General features: G+C 35.4%; 2 protein-coding genes across 2 annotated transcripts; one reads left to right on the top strand and one right to left on the bottom strand.

Annotated features, from left to right (window-relative positions):
- Positions 1-481: 481 nt before the first annotated feature.
- On the bottom strand, positions 482-10,496 carry hs2st1a (heparan sulfate 2-O-sulfotransferase 1a). Its single transcript, XM_056744129.1, has 7 exons — positions 10,092-10,496; positions 5,361-5,593; positions 5,193-5,278; positions 3,207-3,345; positions 2,907-3,004; positions 2,674-2,831; positions 482-2,212 (listed from the first exon to the last, which is right to left on the bottom strand). The coding sequence occupies exons 1-7, from the start codon at positions 10,213-10,215 to the stop codon at positions 1,986-1,988; spliced, it is 1,065 nt and encodes a 354-aa protein (XP_056600107.1). The 5' UTR covers positions 10,216-10,496; the 3' UTR covers positions 482-1,985.
- A 182-nt stretch (positions 10,497-10,678) lies between these two features.
- selenof (selenoprotein F) lies at positions 10,679-12,869 on the top strand. Its single transcript, XM_056743716.1, has 5 exons — positions 10,679-10,835; positions 11,500-11,667; positions 11,772-11,835; positions 12,097-12,146; positions 12,255-12,869. The coding sequence occupies exons 1-5, from the start codon at positions 10,788-10,790 to the stop codon at positions 12,384-12,386; spliced, it is 462 nt and encodes a 153-aa protein (XP_056599694.1). The 5' UTR covers positions 10,679-10,787; the 3' UTR covers positions 12,387-12,869.
- The last annotated feature ends 6,068 nt before the right edge of the window (positions 12,870-18,937 follow it).

Below are 18,937 nucleotides of genomic sequence, written 5' to 3'. Positions count from 1 at the left end.
CAAGCCCGATGAAGATATCTCAAACGGTTCACGAGTTATAACTATATTTGTTAAATATATTACTTCCGGTTCGGACGTTTTTGCGCTGCCTAGCGACCGCGGATCGATATTTCAACTTTTTTTCGATAATTATTTATATTCACAATACACATAATTCATCAGCGTTGGTTTGATTTCGATCGGGCAAAATTTTCAGGGACTAGTTCATTATTTTTTTTGCATAAAATGCAAATTAGTCGAACAATTTTCATACCGGAAATGAAATCGGAGATATACGTTTTTTAAGTTTGAGCCAATGATTACACTGATATAAAACACTTGGGTGTGCGACCAACGATTTAGGGGTTATGGTCGCAATCGTGTGCAGCATCGCTGTAGCGCCACCTAGGGTCCGATATGGCTGGCTCCGTGTTTCTGAGTAGCGACAAGGACTAGCCCTACGGGCTCAAACCCTAAAAAGAATAACAAAGAGGAAAACAAATAAATCAGGCAGTCTTTATTTTGGGTGACATACAAAATATACTGAAAAAAATCACGGTTTTAAAACACTCGGAGCACACACATGTAGTCTAGAATTAAAAACAACAAATAGAGATTGTAACATTTAGAAACACAATATACCTCATTTTATCTTTATAGATGTGTCCCATGTTTCATCTATAGATTTCTCTAAAAACACCATAGGGACCAATTAAACCTCCATAGTGATGTTTTGTCACAAAGACCTATTATTATTAATGTCGTGTCGAGATTTTGAGGACAAATGTTCAATTCCAGCACATATTTTTAAGCAAATTCTGTGATGCAGGTATAACATGCACAAACTGTGGTGAGACCATACATCCAAATTCTATATTTGTTAAATGTGTTCTTGGGATAACTTCCTGTTATGAAAAAAGCGAGATCCACTCTTTCATCATTACCATTGGTGACCTATTCACATGCTGAGATAGTGATCAAGTGTCAAGAGATATTTACACTTGCTGTAGCAACAGCTCTGTCTCACAGATGGTTTACTGTCATAAAAAATTAAGGCATGGTGCCAATGAAATTTTAGATTGTTTCTTCCAATTTACCTCCACGTCATCTCTAAATCATCAAGCAGAAAATGATTTGTATGTTGAAATAAGAGGATTGACATGCACATCTTTGAAATGTCCATTCAAACATTATGCTAAAAATATGATAATACAGTCATCAAATATTAATATAAGCAAATAAAAAAAGCATTTTACAACTGAAGCGGTAGCAACAAAGTGGCTCACATGCACATATGGTTGCTCAAAATAAAAAATGATTTGCAATCATTTATCCGTCCGTATTGAAATGTTTGGTCCCACTGTAACGACCAGTATTTACATACACACATTAAAAAATATTTTCATTAATTAATAAAAAAGGAAGAAACTGCAAGCTTGTGAACAGACAAATTCTGGATTAACAATAGCAAATGTGGAATAATGAACAGTGCATTTCATTTACTCCCTATATTGTCCATATACTCCCTTTTGAAAGTACCAGAAAAGTTTTAGAATAACTTTTTTTTCTATATCAAACAACACAGTAAATCTTTTACAATAAAGCACTTTAAAATATTTTGAATGTTCAGTAGTCATCAGTATTCTGTTTTACACATAAGATGTTATAATTCTCAACAGAATGTAGTTCATTGCATGAGTGTCTATAAATGAAAACTTTTCAGAAATGTGTCAGGATCTGTATAAAATCCACATGGCAGAGCAGCTGTAATGGCATTAATAAAAATATCTCAGTCACTCAAAGATCAGCTGCTTTTAAACGTTTATTAAAATGATGCGTATGGTGGGCTAAAGCTCACGGCAGCATTTTGGCCTGAAGACTCTCCATTTAATAGCATCTGTTGCCCTAAACGTACATATCCAGATGGAGAAGAGTTACCTATGAATTTCTTCACCCTTCCATTGTTTCTATCAACAGCACTTATCCTGATGGAGTGCGTTCGAGTCTCAAGTAGTCTTTGGGTAGATCTTCTCATAGAAAAAGTTCTGTGCCAGTAGATACAGTTCTCCATCCTTTTCCCTAACCGCATGTGCCCGGACATATTGGAACTGCTCTAATGCAAACTCATAAAATTCATTTTCCATTTTCCAGATATCCGACTGCTGCAATCTGGCAATTGACTCTTTGGTGGGTGGCTTCTTTTCACTTGTTTTCCTCAGGTGTGATTTTTTCCCTTTGGAAATCAAAACACACAACGTAAAGATGGTCATCACACATAGATGACATGCATTATGATGTTTATGGTGTTAGAAATTCATTTCATTATTTTGATTTCAATAATTCATTATTTTTAGTTGTCTGAACAGCAAACACAGTCTGATTTTGACAACCCAGATTCAAACCATATTCATATGCGATTTGAAATCTGACTGAAATGTGATTTGATGAAATATGTATGAATGGTCAGATTGGATTTAAAAGTAGTTTTACATCCTATTGTGTATGTAACATCGAACAAACGTTGTATTTACTGTACATTGACATGTGAAGAAGTGAAGACACTTCCTCAACACTATGGTCAGACGTCGAATTTCTTATTTCTAACCTATTTTTTCACAAATACAGCTAATCTGAGTTGTTGTATAAAGGTCTGTTGGTATTATGTTGACGCTCACATAAAAACTGCAATCATACCTTTTCGGTAGAGCTCTGTGGCTCCCTTAAAAAAACGAGGAAGAGCAGCTTCCAACATCATAACAAAGTCCTCCAACTCCTCTGTCACCCCAACAAGCATATATTCATTCACTAGATTGTATTTGGCTTGCTCCAAAGCCCATTTGCTGCCAATGTTCCTATAAGAAAAAGATAATAAATCCCCAAAAAGTCCAAAAAGTAGTTTCAATTAGACAAAGAATTATGAACCCTACCAGCACTCCGAGTAGTGACCACAGAAGAAGGGAATCTGGAGCCACAGCTTCTCTGGAGCACAATCGGACCCTCCAGCAGATATACACTCATCAAAGGTCTACAAATTACAGATATTTACAGATATGAAAAAAAACACATGCCAACATGATTACAATAATGGCAGCAAAATTAAACAGCGGTTTATTAAAATACTAATCAATGCATTTTGTGAACTTAAATACCTATACGAGCCAAAATTAATTTAGACAAACAGCTCTCATAAAACTATGTTACTTCCAAATAAGGAATACGGGGCTGACCTTTTTGTCTCCTTGCTTCCTGCGCCGTAAGCCTGGTCTGTAGTCATCACCAAAGCGCAGGAAGTAGTAATAAGACACCAGACGTTCAATGGGGTCTCGGATAACATTAATGTATATAGGCTTTTTCTTTACTCCAAATCTAGCAAAGAAAAGGAACAGTTAACTAGTACGCATCTCACTCGTAATTTAAGTGAAGTGTATTACTAAATCTTAATTGTCAGGCTTAGAGAGGATTTATGACACTTTGCTGTGCCACAAACAGGATTTTGGATGACGAGATTGGCATGGACAAATCACTGAATAGATTTCCTTATTTAAAACCCCCGTGAACCGTAAATTTGGATCGTTTTTACTCCCGTAATTTGACCCATTTCCGAATGAAATGGAATTTCTAATGAGAAAAAATTGTGGGCGTGGCTTTATTCTTTCTCTGATTGATTTGATTGAATGTATAAAAACAGCTGTTGCATTTTAAAATGGAACTCACAGCAGACAGACAGTTGAATGGGAGGAGTAAACGAATGCTCCGCCCAAGCCGTCTAACATACGTAGTTTAAGATGGATAGTCGTTACAGAATGGAAGTGTATTTCAGTTTTAACTAAAGATTATGAGGGCACACGAATTTTGAAAAGAGAATGACCAAAATTGATAAACTATTTTTAATAAACGCTGCAATATTTCATGAAAAAAAAGGAAGTGTCATTTTTAGTTTCACTGGGACTTTCTCCGATACGTTTATGTTGAATGGTGAAATTCCGAAAAGGAGTTTATATTCAACACACATATGACAATAAAGACTTATTCAAGAGAGTACATTTTGATATAGACATTGTAAATAAAGGGTAAACACGTTTCCACCATTTCTAAATAACCCATTTTAATCCGGTGCTGAAATTTGTTTTTATTTGCTTTAGTCGAGTAGTTTTGCTTTAAATAATACTTTCGGAATAAAACTTTTCTTGCTAGTGAAATCACACATCATTATTGATGATTCATAAAGCATAACTCGAATGCGAGCAGCACTAATGACCGTACGGACAGTGTGCCTTTTATCTTGGGCACAAAGAAGTTTGTTAAACGTATACATTAGATTATAAAAAAGCAAGTGTAGATGTTGTTTCATTAATAAATGCCTTAAGCAAATGCATACTTTATAAAAGTGCCACCCGCAATTACGCCTATGCAGGGGAATACTGAATTTATGTGTGTATAATGTGGAATGATACGGTTCCATTGGACAACCCCTCGGTCCACCACATGTCTCTTTCTCCTCGGTGCCATCACAAGCCCCTAGTGGCAACTCCTAAGCACCTGACAAACCTCTCGAGCTGTCTTAAATAATTGGGAGAGTAAGAGTCATTCTTAGCTTTAAGAAATCTGATAACTTGCCATTATACTTAAGTTTGGAAGTAGGAGTACATTTTATGAATTCTCAGCACTTAAGACTAAAATGGCATTTTGAGAAGCTTGACAAATTCGCGCCGAGGTCTTACCATTATCAAGTCTGTGTATTATTACATAAAGAAAGAGAAAAAACTAAATCCAAAAGAAACATGTCAATGTCTCCAAGATGTTTGAAGAAACCTACCTGTAAAGTAATAACATAATATAAAATGTAAATAAACCATTTGGGGAGGGGTATATTAACGTGCCTTAGACATTTGACCAGTACGGTAAGTGTATGGTTTAAGAATATGCTTTGATTGGTGCAGTTGCTTCCATAACTACCAGGAGTTATCGTAACTAAAGGTTTGTTGACCACTTTGGTATAGGTTAAAAAGTAATATGCTTTGCTTTTTCCTTGCAACTGACCAAAATGTCTATTGACAGTTATGCAGAATGTTGGCAAATTGCTATTCTGTGTTTGCACTGAACACAAAATCTGAAACCACTATGAACAGTATTTTGTTTCCATTCGTGCAAGCAAATTGACCACAACAGATTAAGGGAATTTGAATAGAGAACAGCTAGCACACAGAACGCACTTAGTGAAGTCTAGAAAGGACACATGTCCATGGTAAAAAGCAGGCTTCATCTCCTTCCATAACGTCACATTCTTTACGAACCGGACCTGCAAAACAAATAAAAAAACAAGTTAAGAAATAACCACTTAAAAATTTCATCCTAACAAACAAGACAAAAATCTCTCTAACCTGGTCCTGAAGGGACATGACAGGGTTGTTTTTAGTGGTATTAATGTGCAGCACATGGTAATGGTTTCGGCTGCACAAGTCATAAGCGATGTTGGTGAAGGAGGTACTGGCTGTTTTGGGTACTCTGTTGTAGATAATCACCAAATCTTCCTCCTCCATTAAGTTCTCTTTCACCCCCTCCTGAACGTGCCGTTGTTCTATCTCTCGTACCTCATGTCTGGCAATAGCTCGTTCTGCAATGGAGGGAGGAAAGATGTTCATCAACAATAAGGTCTCTAGGATGAGTGGACATTTTTGCATAATTTTTTTTAAATAGCTGTCTAACAAATGACACAGCAGTGAAAGATAAGGTACAATCTATTGTTACTTTAAATCAAAAGAGTAACAGAAACATTTTACAAAAAACCTACAAAGAAGCAATTATGCTATATAATTGTTGTAATTTTAGATCAAATAATATATATATATATATATATATATATATATATATTCACAATTATACATAAAATATATAGTGAATTAAAAACAAAAGAATGCCCATTTCTGATTCTGTTTAATGAAGAAAATATAGGCTTTGTCAGTAAATTAGAAACTGAAAATGTTTCTGGCCTTGGAAATACTAATAGGACCTCAGGATGGAAACTTGACAGTTTATATAATGCGTTGACAGTAACGCGTGAATGCAGTCTGGTGTCCGGGCAGCTGCTCCTGTGAGGTGATGATATCAAGCTAACCACAGCAGATTCCCACTCAACTAAGACTGCTCTTGGGTAAAAACCCACAGAAGCCTCTAGTACAAACCACCACAAAGACAACTGGTGTCGACCCATGACAAAAACTGTTGCTATGACACATTATGATTTCAGACTTTGCAGCTTTAACTTGTTGCTCTAGAAAAGGGCAATTCCATGCTAAGGTCTAATTTACAAAAAAAGTGTTTAGTACAAAAGGTTTCAGAGGTCTCTGTTAAAGTTTTTAAAGCCTTACGATGTATGATTTTCTATAGTCTGGTAAGAAATGCATTCAGAATTACACAATACATATTCCTTATAAATGGGCAGAAGAAAATGAACTTAAAATAACTGTTATATGTTCTATGAAGTCACCCCTTTTCCATTTGTTGAGTTATTGCTTCTTTTTGTTTTAATTCACAGAAACCTAAAAAGTATACTGTCTCTCAAAAACTGTGTCCTTCTTGTCACATCCATAACACGTGTATTTGCATGCTCTAAAGAAAAAACCCATATGTATATACTGTTAATTTTCTGATGTCTGGACTCTATCCACAGGAGTTTAGGAAAACATAAGAAGATGGTTCAATATATTGGTAATAAATACATTCTAGGAGAGTATATATTCCAAGTATTGACTGCAAAAGTCAAATCCAAAACGCAGGAATTGCCCTAAAACATATTCAGATATTTTAAAACTTTAAGGAACACTATCTTGAAATGTTAACATTAACAAAAAACATTAAGAAATATAAATCCACCTTTTATATTGGTTGTATTAATTGCTTTAAGCTATTGCATACACAGTAACAATCCTATAATTTACTATGTGTAATGAGCATCAACTGGTAGCGATTAAAGAAGAGTCAAGGCTTAAGTTTTTAATGAAAGACTATGGCAGGCCGCTTTATCATCTTATTTCTCATTACTGCTGCAATACCTCACTTAATGCAATAATATAATTGCAAGTTAATGAGAAAATCAGTCTGAATCATTACCTATTTCCAACTGAGAGACACACAACTGGTGCATTATGCTGAATAAAAAAGCATTCATTTAGAAACAGTCAGGTAAGGCAATGTTTGGACCCTCAGGCTGAACGTATTTATAGCCATTTCAAATAAAGGTTCACCTTTATTGGACGTCACACGCTATGGCTTTGACCACCATTTCAGAAGAAAAACAGCAGGGTTGCATATGACTTTAATATTTTGTTAAAATGTTTTATAAAACAGAAATATTAAACCTTGACTTGTGATATGACAATGCAAAAAAATTATGTATATATGTGTGAAAGCCGAGTGGCATGATCCAGTAAAGGCCCAAAATAATACGATGAGGGAATGAAATGTAATATCTTCAAGTGTCAAACTGACCAGGAGGAGAGGAGAATTTATCTCTTTCAGCTGTCAAACCTGACAAGTTAGACTATGATCGAATCAAATCATACAGTCAAATCGGAGAAAGACTACAATACAGAGTTGATTTTAGGGTCATTCTTATTCTGACACTCGATAAACAAGGTCTGTTAGTTTAATTATGATACCACAAGTTTACTACCATGATAGAATGACTAAAGCCCAATTCACATTTTGCGTCTAAAACCCCACGGAAAACGCGAGCTAAACTGTGTTCTCCTTCTTTTCCAATCCGCCTGAATTGCAAAGCAACCATGGGCCACGATAGCCGTTGAGATGAGTAGGTAAAAATAAATGATATATGGATTATATGCTGAAATGTTAAGATTTTCTCATCTCGATGCAGCGGGAAAAAAAGACAACGTTGCCCCCAATTTCCACGCGTTTACATTTAAAATAACGAATATGTGCGCAGAAAAGACGCAAAATGTGAATCGGCCTAACACATTCATGAGAGAAATAAGAGAGTGGGATGTTTTCTGTGCAATGGATGGAAACAGCAAGGCCTTAGAAACCAATAGAAAACACTAAAAAAGAATACACCCCAGGCATGAAACATTGACTGACAACACCAGTATACAAGTATGATAAGTATCTATTAACTTCTTCCAAGATAAAATTGAAAGCACACCGTGGCTATTTTGGTTATTATATTCATCATTGCATTAAAATTCTCTTCATCATACATAGACTAAACTGTTATGTCTTCAGCTCATAAAAGAGATCTACAATTTGCAACTTAAGGAGATCCAAAGAAAGACTTCTCAGTTGTTTGTTCTCTTCAGTTTTACACAGAGATCTTACTAGTTTAGGGGGCCATGATGCATATGCATCCTTTTTAACCATATTTATAATCTTGGCAGGCTACAAAACCATACAGTGCTACTTATGCCTATGAGGCAAGCAAAGTGTTTGTTTAGGTTAAATGTCATTCGCGGGCTCCAAAGACTTTTTAACAATCAGCAGAGCTTTCAAAGAGACGTCATAAACACATGCATAAACACAGGGCTATTTTTGATTTAAAAATGTACAGCAGTCAATGTAGTTTGTGCCAAGCCACAACATATGGCTCAGGTTCCTCCGCAGCCCCATCAGGGCTAAAAACTGTACAGACCTGAACTTCCATTAGCGAGACAAACAAATATCAGGTTAAATATCAAATAACTTTCCAATGCAAATGAGCCGTGAGAAGGCATGTGGTCTGCCATCTTTGAAGCAAATGGAAAAACATAATAAATCAATTTCTCAACAACTCTAAAAAATATGAATAAAAAGTCAACTCACTACTCTTTAGGAGTTCAAGCACAATAACAAAATAGATCTAATTTTTTTGCAATTAACTAATATGAGAAAGGAAAAAAGGTTGAAAAACAACATCAATTCACAAAGTGCTGAGGCTGACAGCTCTCTCAACTTTAAGCAGATGGAAAAACCTTTACCCTTACCTCTCGGCCTGCTAATGTGTCTCATATTCCTCTTCAGTTGTTGAACTATACATAGACCACATATTAATTGACACTAACAATTTTGCATGGTAGAAACCTGTTTGCCAATATTTAATCGAATGACTGTTAATCAGACAAAGCATGTCATAACTTGTCTGTGACAAAAATGTGGGTTATATCAGTGAAGGTTCTGTGAAACAGATATGATGTGTAATGTATTGCAGTCCAAATGGTAAAGCATTCAGAATAGCCGTGGTGGACACTAAATAGCCCATATCCAATCACTCCAGGCATGTGTGAGTTTGACTTGTATCATCAACTTGTTAGACAATTGGCCTGTGAATGACAGCAAAAGCTCACAGACTTTCAGCCTGTTGCTTTAATTGTTCTGTATAGAATTGACAATATTATTGGCTCTAACATAAATACATCTTTAAAAATGTATTGCACATCTGTGTAATATTAGTGTGTTTTATGCATACCACACTAAAGTGATACTAAATCGTAGGATTGCAAATGTAGCTGCGATAGAGATACAACAGGAGACAACAGGAAGGTGTACTGAATTGCAGTATACAAATAATTTCAAGATATTAAGGATAAGGCTGCACGATCATGGGTAAAATGATATTAACGATTATTTTGGTCAAAAATGTAATCACGATTAATAAACACGATTGTTTTGTAGCTAATGAATAAGTTATAATCTGTTGCCATTAAACATTGTATTTCAAAGTCATCAAATCAACAATCTAATCATCCAAACACACCACCACAAAAATTTACATTTTGTGACATTCGGAATGAAACCTTGCTACTCCATTATTGATTTCTTGTTTTTTATAAATCATTACTATTGTTCACCCTTCATGTCTGTCTGTGGGTTTTGCAAAAAAAATGTATTAAAATAGTAGAAATGCAGTAAAAACTGTTGTGTTTTTTGTATTTCCTGTAATCTGGCCGTTTAAAAGGTAAAGGCTTTGTGATGATTGTCTGAACATATAGGGAGTTGTTTGCTTCCTTTTAAAACACGAATATCACAACGATTATGCTCAATTACCTGTGGGAAGCATAAATCGTTATCGCGATTCAAATTCGATTAACCGTGCAGCCCTATTTAGCGATGCAAAATCTCACCCAGCTTCCCCCGCGACTCCTCGAGCTTCTGAATTTGATTCTCCAAGAAGATCATTGCAATCGCGAAAGCCAACAGAGCCAGAAGTTGAAACTTGGGTGGCATCTTTGTCCGTAAAAGCCCCATCAAAGAATCCAACACAGAGAGGGCATTGAGAAGTATATGACTGATAGTTCACGGACGCACCGTCAACAACGATGCTACTTCATGATCCTCGGAGTCACAGCCCTCGAGTGTATTCACAGACATCAAACTAAACGCCAGTTTAACGTTACAGTTACAATCTCAACGAGCAGATACCCTTAAACAAGTATAATTCTGATTACTTTAAACTCAGACTGCACTTGAACAGCAGTGGTGTAGCTTCTGTTGTTGTTAAATCTAGGCAGCAGAATCACGTTGTGTCAGTGCGCATGCGTATTCGAAAGACGTGACGTCACTCGCTCAGCTGTCGCTCTGTGACTGGAGAATCCCATTTCACTCCGCTATACGAACTTTCTATATTATAATTGACCAGAAAACAACACAATCATGTTTACATCATATCTGTGTTTGTAAATACTTGTATTTGTATTAAAAATTGTTTTCATGTAAGAGCGGCTGCATATAAATTTGTGAAAGACTTTTATGAAAAAGCTAAAACTGTTGTGTGTGACGTACTTCCTGCTAATCTCACAGTCAGGAAGAGAAACACACTGATGGCGGGGGAGGTGTATCTGCTCTGGCTACTGCCGCTTTTACAAACGGTAGGCAAATAAAATACACTTTTATACTTTAGATTTTGATAGCAGATAATCTTGCATGGCATAAAACGCACATGGCTGGGTAAATAGTGAATCTTTAAAGTTTAAGACTCTAGTTAGCCGGTTCGCTAACGTTAGCTCATGACGTGGCTCAACCATATAACGTTAACCGGCCAATTGCTTAAGTGATGCGTACACATTTAATCTCGCTGTTTTATGTTTGTCAATGACATATAACAGCACTGGTGTAAATGTCAACGTCAACATCCCCCCCCCCCAAAAAAAACAGTATTATCTATCTTATCTGAAAACATCCAACTTCAACTAGTGAATGGAGAAAAATGAATGAGCTAACGTTATACGGAAATAAACACGTCAAATCGTATAATCTGATGTTTCGTTTTGTTTTGTGCTGAGGTGTGATGTCTTAGCAGCTGCAAACACTTGTTTTCATAGTTGTAACTAAAGCCATTTTTGTAGCAAAACTTTGCACCTGTGGTTTACTCTCCATTTGCTATTTTCTTTGTTTTTTATGACCTTTGTATGTCAAAGAACAGCTGAGAATTTCAAACGTGTATATAAATGTTGTTGACATGATTTGGTATTTATAGGTTTTTTTTTAAATGTGCTTAATATCTTTCGTTTATGTATTTCTAAAAAAATTCAGCTCGCAGCTTATGGAGCAGAGCTCTCATCAGAGGCGTGCAGGGAGCTGGGTTTCTCCAGCAATCTCCTGTGTAGCTCTTGTGATCTCCTGGGTCAGTTCAGTCTGAACCAGTTAGACCTTCCCTGCAGGCAATGCTGTCAAGAGGAGGCTCAATTGGAGTCGAGGAAGGTGTGTGTAACTTTTCACCCTAATGGCCAGGTCAATGAAACACAAATAATTCAATAAATACAACCTCCGTAAGACTCAGATTGTCTTCCACATTTTTTACCCAGCTTTACCCAGGAGCCATCCTTGAGGTCTGTGGATGAAAATTGGGGAGGTTCCCACAAGTCCAAGGTAGATTTTAAGGATGTGTAACAAAAGTGGTCAATAATTTTTTAAGTTAATCGTTGGTTAAACAGTCGCTCAGTTTGTATAAATAAAATATATACTTTATAGAATTTTTTTAATGTTCTTGTACATTTAAAGTGCTTCAATGGTTGTTTTTCTTATAGCAACTGTTTCACTCAGCTGTCTGTCTTGTTGTGTGGCAGAGACCAAGTGTTTGGTTTTTGCTCTTTTGGTGTCAAATCACTTTTGTGATTTCCTTTTTTTTAGCTTTTGTCAGGAGTGACAAGCCAAAGATGTTCAGGGGACTTCAAGTCAAGGTTAACATTTGTTTGTAAATAATTTTAAAAAAGTGTTATCAAGAGATGTATGCCTTAATTTTTTGCTTCAACTAAATGTTGATATATTTCCTTTTTCCACTATTGTAGTATGTGAGAGGCTCAGACCCTGTACTAAAGCTGCTGGACGATAGTGGGAACATTGCTGAGGAACTCAGCATCCTCAAGTGGAACACAGACAGCGTTGAGGAATTTCTTAGTGAGAAGTTAGAACGAATTTAGAGTCACATTTTCATGATCATTTTTTTTCTGTGTCCATTATTTGTATAGCTCTTCATCTGAATTACAGGACCACAATTATGTTTTTCTTTATAATGTCCTTAAATGGAACATCCCTCTACAATTTCACATCTATTCTTGTGTAGTTTCTGAAACAGAATACATGTGTCTGGTTTAAATTTAAGTAATTGATAAATATTTGATAAATATTGTTTTTTATTGATGGTTTAGATTTTTTTTACATCAAATGTCTGAAGTGAATCTTGTTGTACTGGTTTGGGAAAGATTAGTTTGTCTCCTCTGAAGCACATGTTTGTGTAGATTTGCACATTAGTGAAGACCTGACAGTAAACCAGTTGCTGGAATGTGAGGACTGAAGACCGTGTAACTCTCCAAGCATGTTGTTATGGTGGAATCATCAAGCTGTACCCCAGTATGAGATGGTTAAATTTATTCATTAAAATTTGTTAAAAAAACACTGTTGAACCTTTGTTTTCTTGCTGCACACACGCATTGAACTTACAATGTTTTTTTTGTAAATTAATGGTTTCAATATGTTATGTCCTTAATTCTAACAAGTGCCCAGATTTAATAATTAAACCTCTTTTTCACATACTGTAGGTTTTATATTTTTCTGTCTTTGTGGTGAAATTGGAATCAAGGATTGCACGGACAGGTATAGGTAGAAAAATACATGTTTAAACATTGGCAACACTTTGGTCCAGTTTTATATGGACAGGTTTATCCCTAAAACAACTAATTCCTAAAAAGTAACCTAGTATTCCACAGTCTTTTCGGTACCTTCTGTAGCATACTTTTAAGTTTAGATTTGATTGATTTGATCAAGAGGTGAATTTTTATGTAGGGGTGTCCAAAGTCGGTCCTGGAGAGTTGGTGTCCTGGAGGATTGGTGTCCTGCAGAGTGTAGCTTCGACTAGACTCAACACACCTGACTCTGGAAGATTCTAGTCTTCCTATAGTGAGATCTTGATTAGCTGCTTCAGATGTGTTTGATTAGGATTGAAGCTAAACTCTGCTGGATTCCGGCTCTCTAGGGCCAACTTTGGAAACCCCTTCTTTATGCCATCTTGTTGCTTAATGTAAAATAATACCTCACATTAGAGGGAGCTCCAGTGTCATGCAATGAATACTTCAGTTTTAAATAATTATAATAATTTCCTTATTTTAAATGTTTCACATGAATTGCTTTTTCACCACTAGATGTCAGCAGACAACTTGACACAAGTTACAATCCAAGTTACAACAATCCAAGTTACAATATTATAGATTTTACTACAGGCTTATAATAGACTCTGGCAAAAAATAGAGCTATTGGATAAAGACAACTTTAATAGTCACAGCCACAGAAATAATAGTTTTTCTGATTTTAAAATGTACTATTTACTGTATGGGTTTAGATAAAATTATAATGTTTCCTTCTGTCAACTAACAATATTTCAATTAAAAATCACTTTACTATTACCAGAAAAGGAAAACTGGTGCAACAGGTCGAAATAACAGAAAAGATGCTCTATATTTTATTTCAGACCTCAAATACGGCAAAGAAAACAAGTTTCTTGTTCAATTTTAAGCAATACTACAGTAATATTTGAACACATATTTAGGGAAAAGTTTAACAATTTTATGTGATAACCTCAATTTTTATCACAGTTCTCATGTGTCTTGTCATGCTGTCAGTCTTTCACAGTGTTGTTGAAAGACTTTGATACATGAAATTCAACAGACACTGGACTGGAATGGCCAGAATACATCTAGAAATGATGGTTAAATGATATGTCATCTATTACATTCCCATTTTTTTAGTGTTTTTTGCCATAATTCTATAACTTGCATATTTAATTGTTTTGCCCATCTTCTGAAGTCTTTAGAAAAAATCAATGATTGGATAAAAATAATATTTTTTTTGTGTTCTGAAAAACATTAAGAAACTGCAAATTATATGATACAATAAATTTATAAGATAATCTGTGTTTTTCATAAAATATATTTGTAAACTATAACTTTACATATATGTGTTATTGCATAGTCTGCAGATAATTTCCAGTGAATCACTAATGTCGCATATGTTTGGCAAATCATGGTTTTCACAGATTTGCAAAATATGTTTATTATATAAGTCATTTTCATGATTTGTTCCTAATAGTGTTAGTCATCAGTTAGTCAACAATAAGAAGACAGACATGTCTATCGGAGTCTTGGATAAATTGTTGTTCCATTCATGCATCACCAGCATTTCCTGTTACATCTTTGATTTCTAACTCAAACCACATTTTTGTGTCCTCATCCTCAGTACTGTCTGTATTTAAATGAAAATTTCTTCACAGTTCAACTGTTGGTGCTGTTTTATTCATTTATCTCTATTTTACATCTACCATCTGCTTTACATTTCAATGCCAGCTGTACTAATCTAATTGCAGATTTCACTGCAGCAATGGTCAAGATGGAGAATATGTAGAGACATGCTAACACTATTTTAATTCTAAAACATACAATTTTGGAATTAAATGTATCAAATTCAGTAAAGGCATAAACATTAGATAAATTATACACTGAAAGACCACTTAGAAATGTTTGGTATTTATAATATACTAGTTGTTAAACAAGCATGCACACGAAAATACACTATGAGACATGCAAATTATCATTGAATTGTATGGGAAAATTGAATGGGAACTAAAACATACTCGCCCTACCAGGGTCCAGGGTTAGTAAGATGTGGCAGATCTACTGCCAAGCAGAACTACAGACTCTCCTCAACTCTGATAAATTCCATATGTGCTTTGTGCTGCAGTTCTGTTACTTCTCCTCTTAATACATCATAGCACATTTCTTCCATTACACCTCATTATTTATCTCGGTTTCATCCAAAATAGTAACACATGGTAGCAAACACACACAGAACACCCTTGTAGATGTCGATCTGTCCGTATACACAGAATAATATTTTGTAGGGTATTCCCGGAAGTATTGGTTTAATAACATGATGTGGACAAAAGCACTTAATTTTTGTTGATTTCAGCAATAATACATCCTGTTTATTCTCATACCTGGATTATATAATTATGCCTTTACGCGTTAAATGAAACAGTCGTATAAAAATATCTTTTTTCCTAACCGTTTCATGCTTTCTGTCTAAAAACATGTGCAACACACACATTTACAGCCAGAACTTGCGGGGGTTTCTCCTGGTGGAACATTGTAGAATTATACTACATAATAAAAGTGAGTCCCTCCAACTGATATTGGCTAAATATCAACACCCCTTTGGCCTCTTTACACTGTGTTGTGTGCCTAACCCGTAGGTGACCTTTATTTGAAACATCAAGTGGAACTGACTCTATACTCACTGATTTTGATTATGACCAAGAATCTTGTCCTCACAAAGCCTCGATTGTGTCTGTCAGACCCTGTCGAGGTAATGCAGATGCACAGGATAAAAGCTTTTTTGTACTCATTGCTGAAAAAGAAATTCACTCACTCTCTCTTTTACCTCTCTATTCCTCAGTTTTTCTCTGCATCTGTGTACTTCTCTGGAGCGTTCAGCCTCCTGGCTGGGCTGCAGTTTCAGTAGACGCTTCCTTCCTGAATGAGGGCTTGTTGGATTCATATGAACACCTAGGCTGTTGTAATGAAGAATGTGGAAAGTATTAACAATAAAATGAGCCTGAGCCTTTCTATCTTTGGGATTCTTTTGGAGATTCTGCTGATCTTTTCAGTCACCTATCATCAGTTAAAGCTTCGCGTCCAGCAATTCATATATTCATCATTTCTTATCACAATCTAATACACATTTCTTGTCCTCAGATCAGAGTGCCAATTTTTTAATTCCAGTTGTGGGAACTGTTCAACAATGAGTTCTAGCTTAAATCCCTTTGTGTAATGAGAGCAGGAAATTTTGTGGATGTGCCAGAGTCTCTTTGCAGGGTGGTGGGAACTTGACCTACATAGTGTTTTGGATTGGTTGCAGATGCTGCCCGTTGAGGGAGAGATGTAGCCTGAAATAAAATCAGTAAACGCTTAAGGAATCGAATCTTTTTGCAAAATCAGACAATAATCGTTAAATATTGAAGGGAAGAATCTATCGATGCATTTAGTTGAATTTTTTATATACTTATGTAAGCAGTTCTGATAGGTTGATATGACAGTTGTCTTGGAGTTGTGTGGGATCATACAAACGAGTTTTAGTTGCAGAAATAAACTTTTAATTCTGTCAGTTAATTTTTTTATTAAAATGGAAGGAGAAGCCAAGTTATAGTCGAACAAGCTGGTCATGTAATCCAACAATGCTAGCCACAATGAAGCAGCCCTAGCTACTGGCATGAATCTAATCTGTATCTGTGGAATCCATTCTGTATGTGGTACTAATTGGTAAAACTTTTGAATGCTGAAAATGACTGAGTGTAGTCCTGTTTTTTTCTGCTAAAATAAAAAATAATTTCCTTTTTTACTGTGTTTTTTCACCAGCAACATTTAACATGTTGCAGTTCTGGGTCATTCTGTTTTAGAGAGCTTTGAGATCACTGACATATGTTGAGCTTCAGTACGACTCAGCCCCAACTTATGGCCCAGAGGGTGGAATAAAAATTAAGCAAAGGAGGGCAGAGCTCTTTATGGATAAAAACATTGTTCTTTCCTCTAAATGGATGACTCAGTGAGAAACAAATCTTTTTCCAGTTCTGTGGTTTTCCAGAAGGTTCATATCTTTTTTCACACATTTCCGTGGAATTAAATCAGATGAGGATGAATGTAGCTGTGGTATACACATAAGCTAGTTTATAGTGTTTGCTTTACATTCAGGTAATTTATTCAGGTCTTTTAGTTTTGGTTGCCCTTAGGTCACTTTTTTATTCTCTTATCAAACAGTATTACATTTCGTACAAAAGAAATACATCTATGACATTGTTTCTTAGGTCTTAAGTGTGGTCGAACTGCTACAGACGAACATAATCTGGTAACGTGTTAGACTAAATCATCTGAATTGTAAAAATCACAGTGCATTCCAGAAGCTTAGAGACAAATGTGTGTAACAATAATGGCTGGTTCAAGAGTGGGTCATCTAGGGCTTTTCCCCATGGGACTAGGGGCTGAATGTCACTCGTAATCTTCACTCACAATGTCAACACTGTGGCAGCTCCTTCAGCGCAGCGTGTAGTTCACTTGGAACAACAAATCCACATACGGAGAACATATGCTAATGTCTCACTAAGGATTTACAAGAACATTATTTATGTAAGATGTTAAAGCCTGATACGAAAACAATAACTGAATAAAATGAAGCTGTAATACATTTTAGATCGCAGTTTTATGTGCTGATATAAACATTTACATATTTTTGTAACATTCTGCACTATTTCAGCCTTTATATGGTCAATTCATTTCAAAACATGCAACAATTGTCCAGGCAAATGTCATACTGTTATAACTTAAGTTTAGTGGTGTATAATGATGTTGGGTCTGCCTCTGCCTGACAACAAGAATTCCAATTTTCAGCTCAGTTTAGCTGTTGCCTGGTAACAGAGGAAGGTCTGTGAAGTGAAACCACTCAGAAGCCCATGCTACTAGTCCTACCATTAAGAGCGAGCTATCACTAATACTATTTATTATTTTAAAATATGTTTTTCTGTGGGGGGAAATAAACTTTTTTTTCAATTAAAATTGTAATTAAAAATAATATAAAGAAGTTTGATTGATATATCTTTCACATGTTGTATGCTTTTATAAATGAATGATGAGAGAATGCCATTTTAACTCGCTCCTTGTTGTCTGTAAATTAATAGTTAAAACCTGAAGTATTTATATATGGAAATGATTTTTCCCCTCACATTTTTTACCAATTTTTATAATGATTTCTTTGTAGGCCGACAGTGATATGAAAATATACATCAAGCTTTGGTGTGGGGCAAATAAAATGTAGTTGTTTGTCTTGTCCTAAATCTTTACTGAATAAAAAGCTTGCATGGACTTAACCAAGGAAGGGTATGAATGCTGTAATGTTTTATCTTGTCTTAAATTTACAAATACATAAAGAAGCATCATTATATATTTTGAACTGCTGACCGACTTGTCAGTGAAACCTAAAGTTTGAATGTATTTTTAATGTATATCATTATATTTTAAAGGAAAAACAACAATTTTAGAAGCCTATATTTTTTGTTATAACATCATAGACAATACTGACAAATTGTAAACAACGGGATAATGTGTTTTTTTAAACCCCAAAACTTCATGGAGTTTTAAGTTTTTACGCACTTTTATTATTTATACTTGACATTTCATGTAACGGACCACAAGCTGTGCTCATCAGCTGTACGTCGAAAACCTGCAGCGGCCCCTTTAAGAAAATTGGACCGGAGCATTTTCTAAGCAGGGGTGCAATCTCAATTCAAAAACGAACAATCATTTGTTTTAAAAAATACAAAAGAAAAGCTTCAAATGCTTACATTTGAAAAAGTATTTTATTTTCATTACTGTAACACAAAAGATAATTAAATTAAAAGAAACTAGATGAGATACAGTCTGTTTGGGCGACCCTC

Source organism: Triplophysa dalaica, chromosome 3, assembly GCF_015846415.1.
Source record: "Triplophysa dalaica isolate WHDGS20190420 chromosome 3, ASM1584641v1, whole genome shotgun sequence".
Classification (NCBI taxonomy): domain Eukaryota; kingdom Metazoa; phylum Chordata; class Actinopteri; order Cypriniformes; family Nemacheilidae; genus Triplophysa; species Triplophysa dalaica.
Note: the sequence above shows the minus strand (reverse complement) of the source record. Positions and strands in the feature narration are given on the sequence as shown.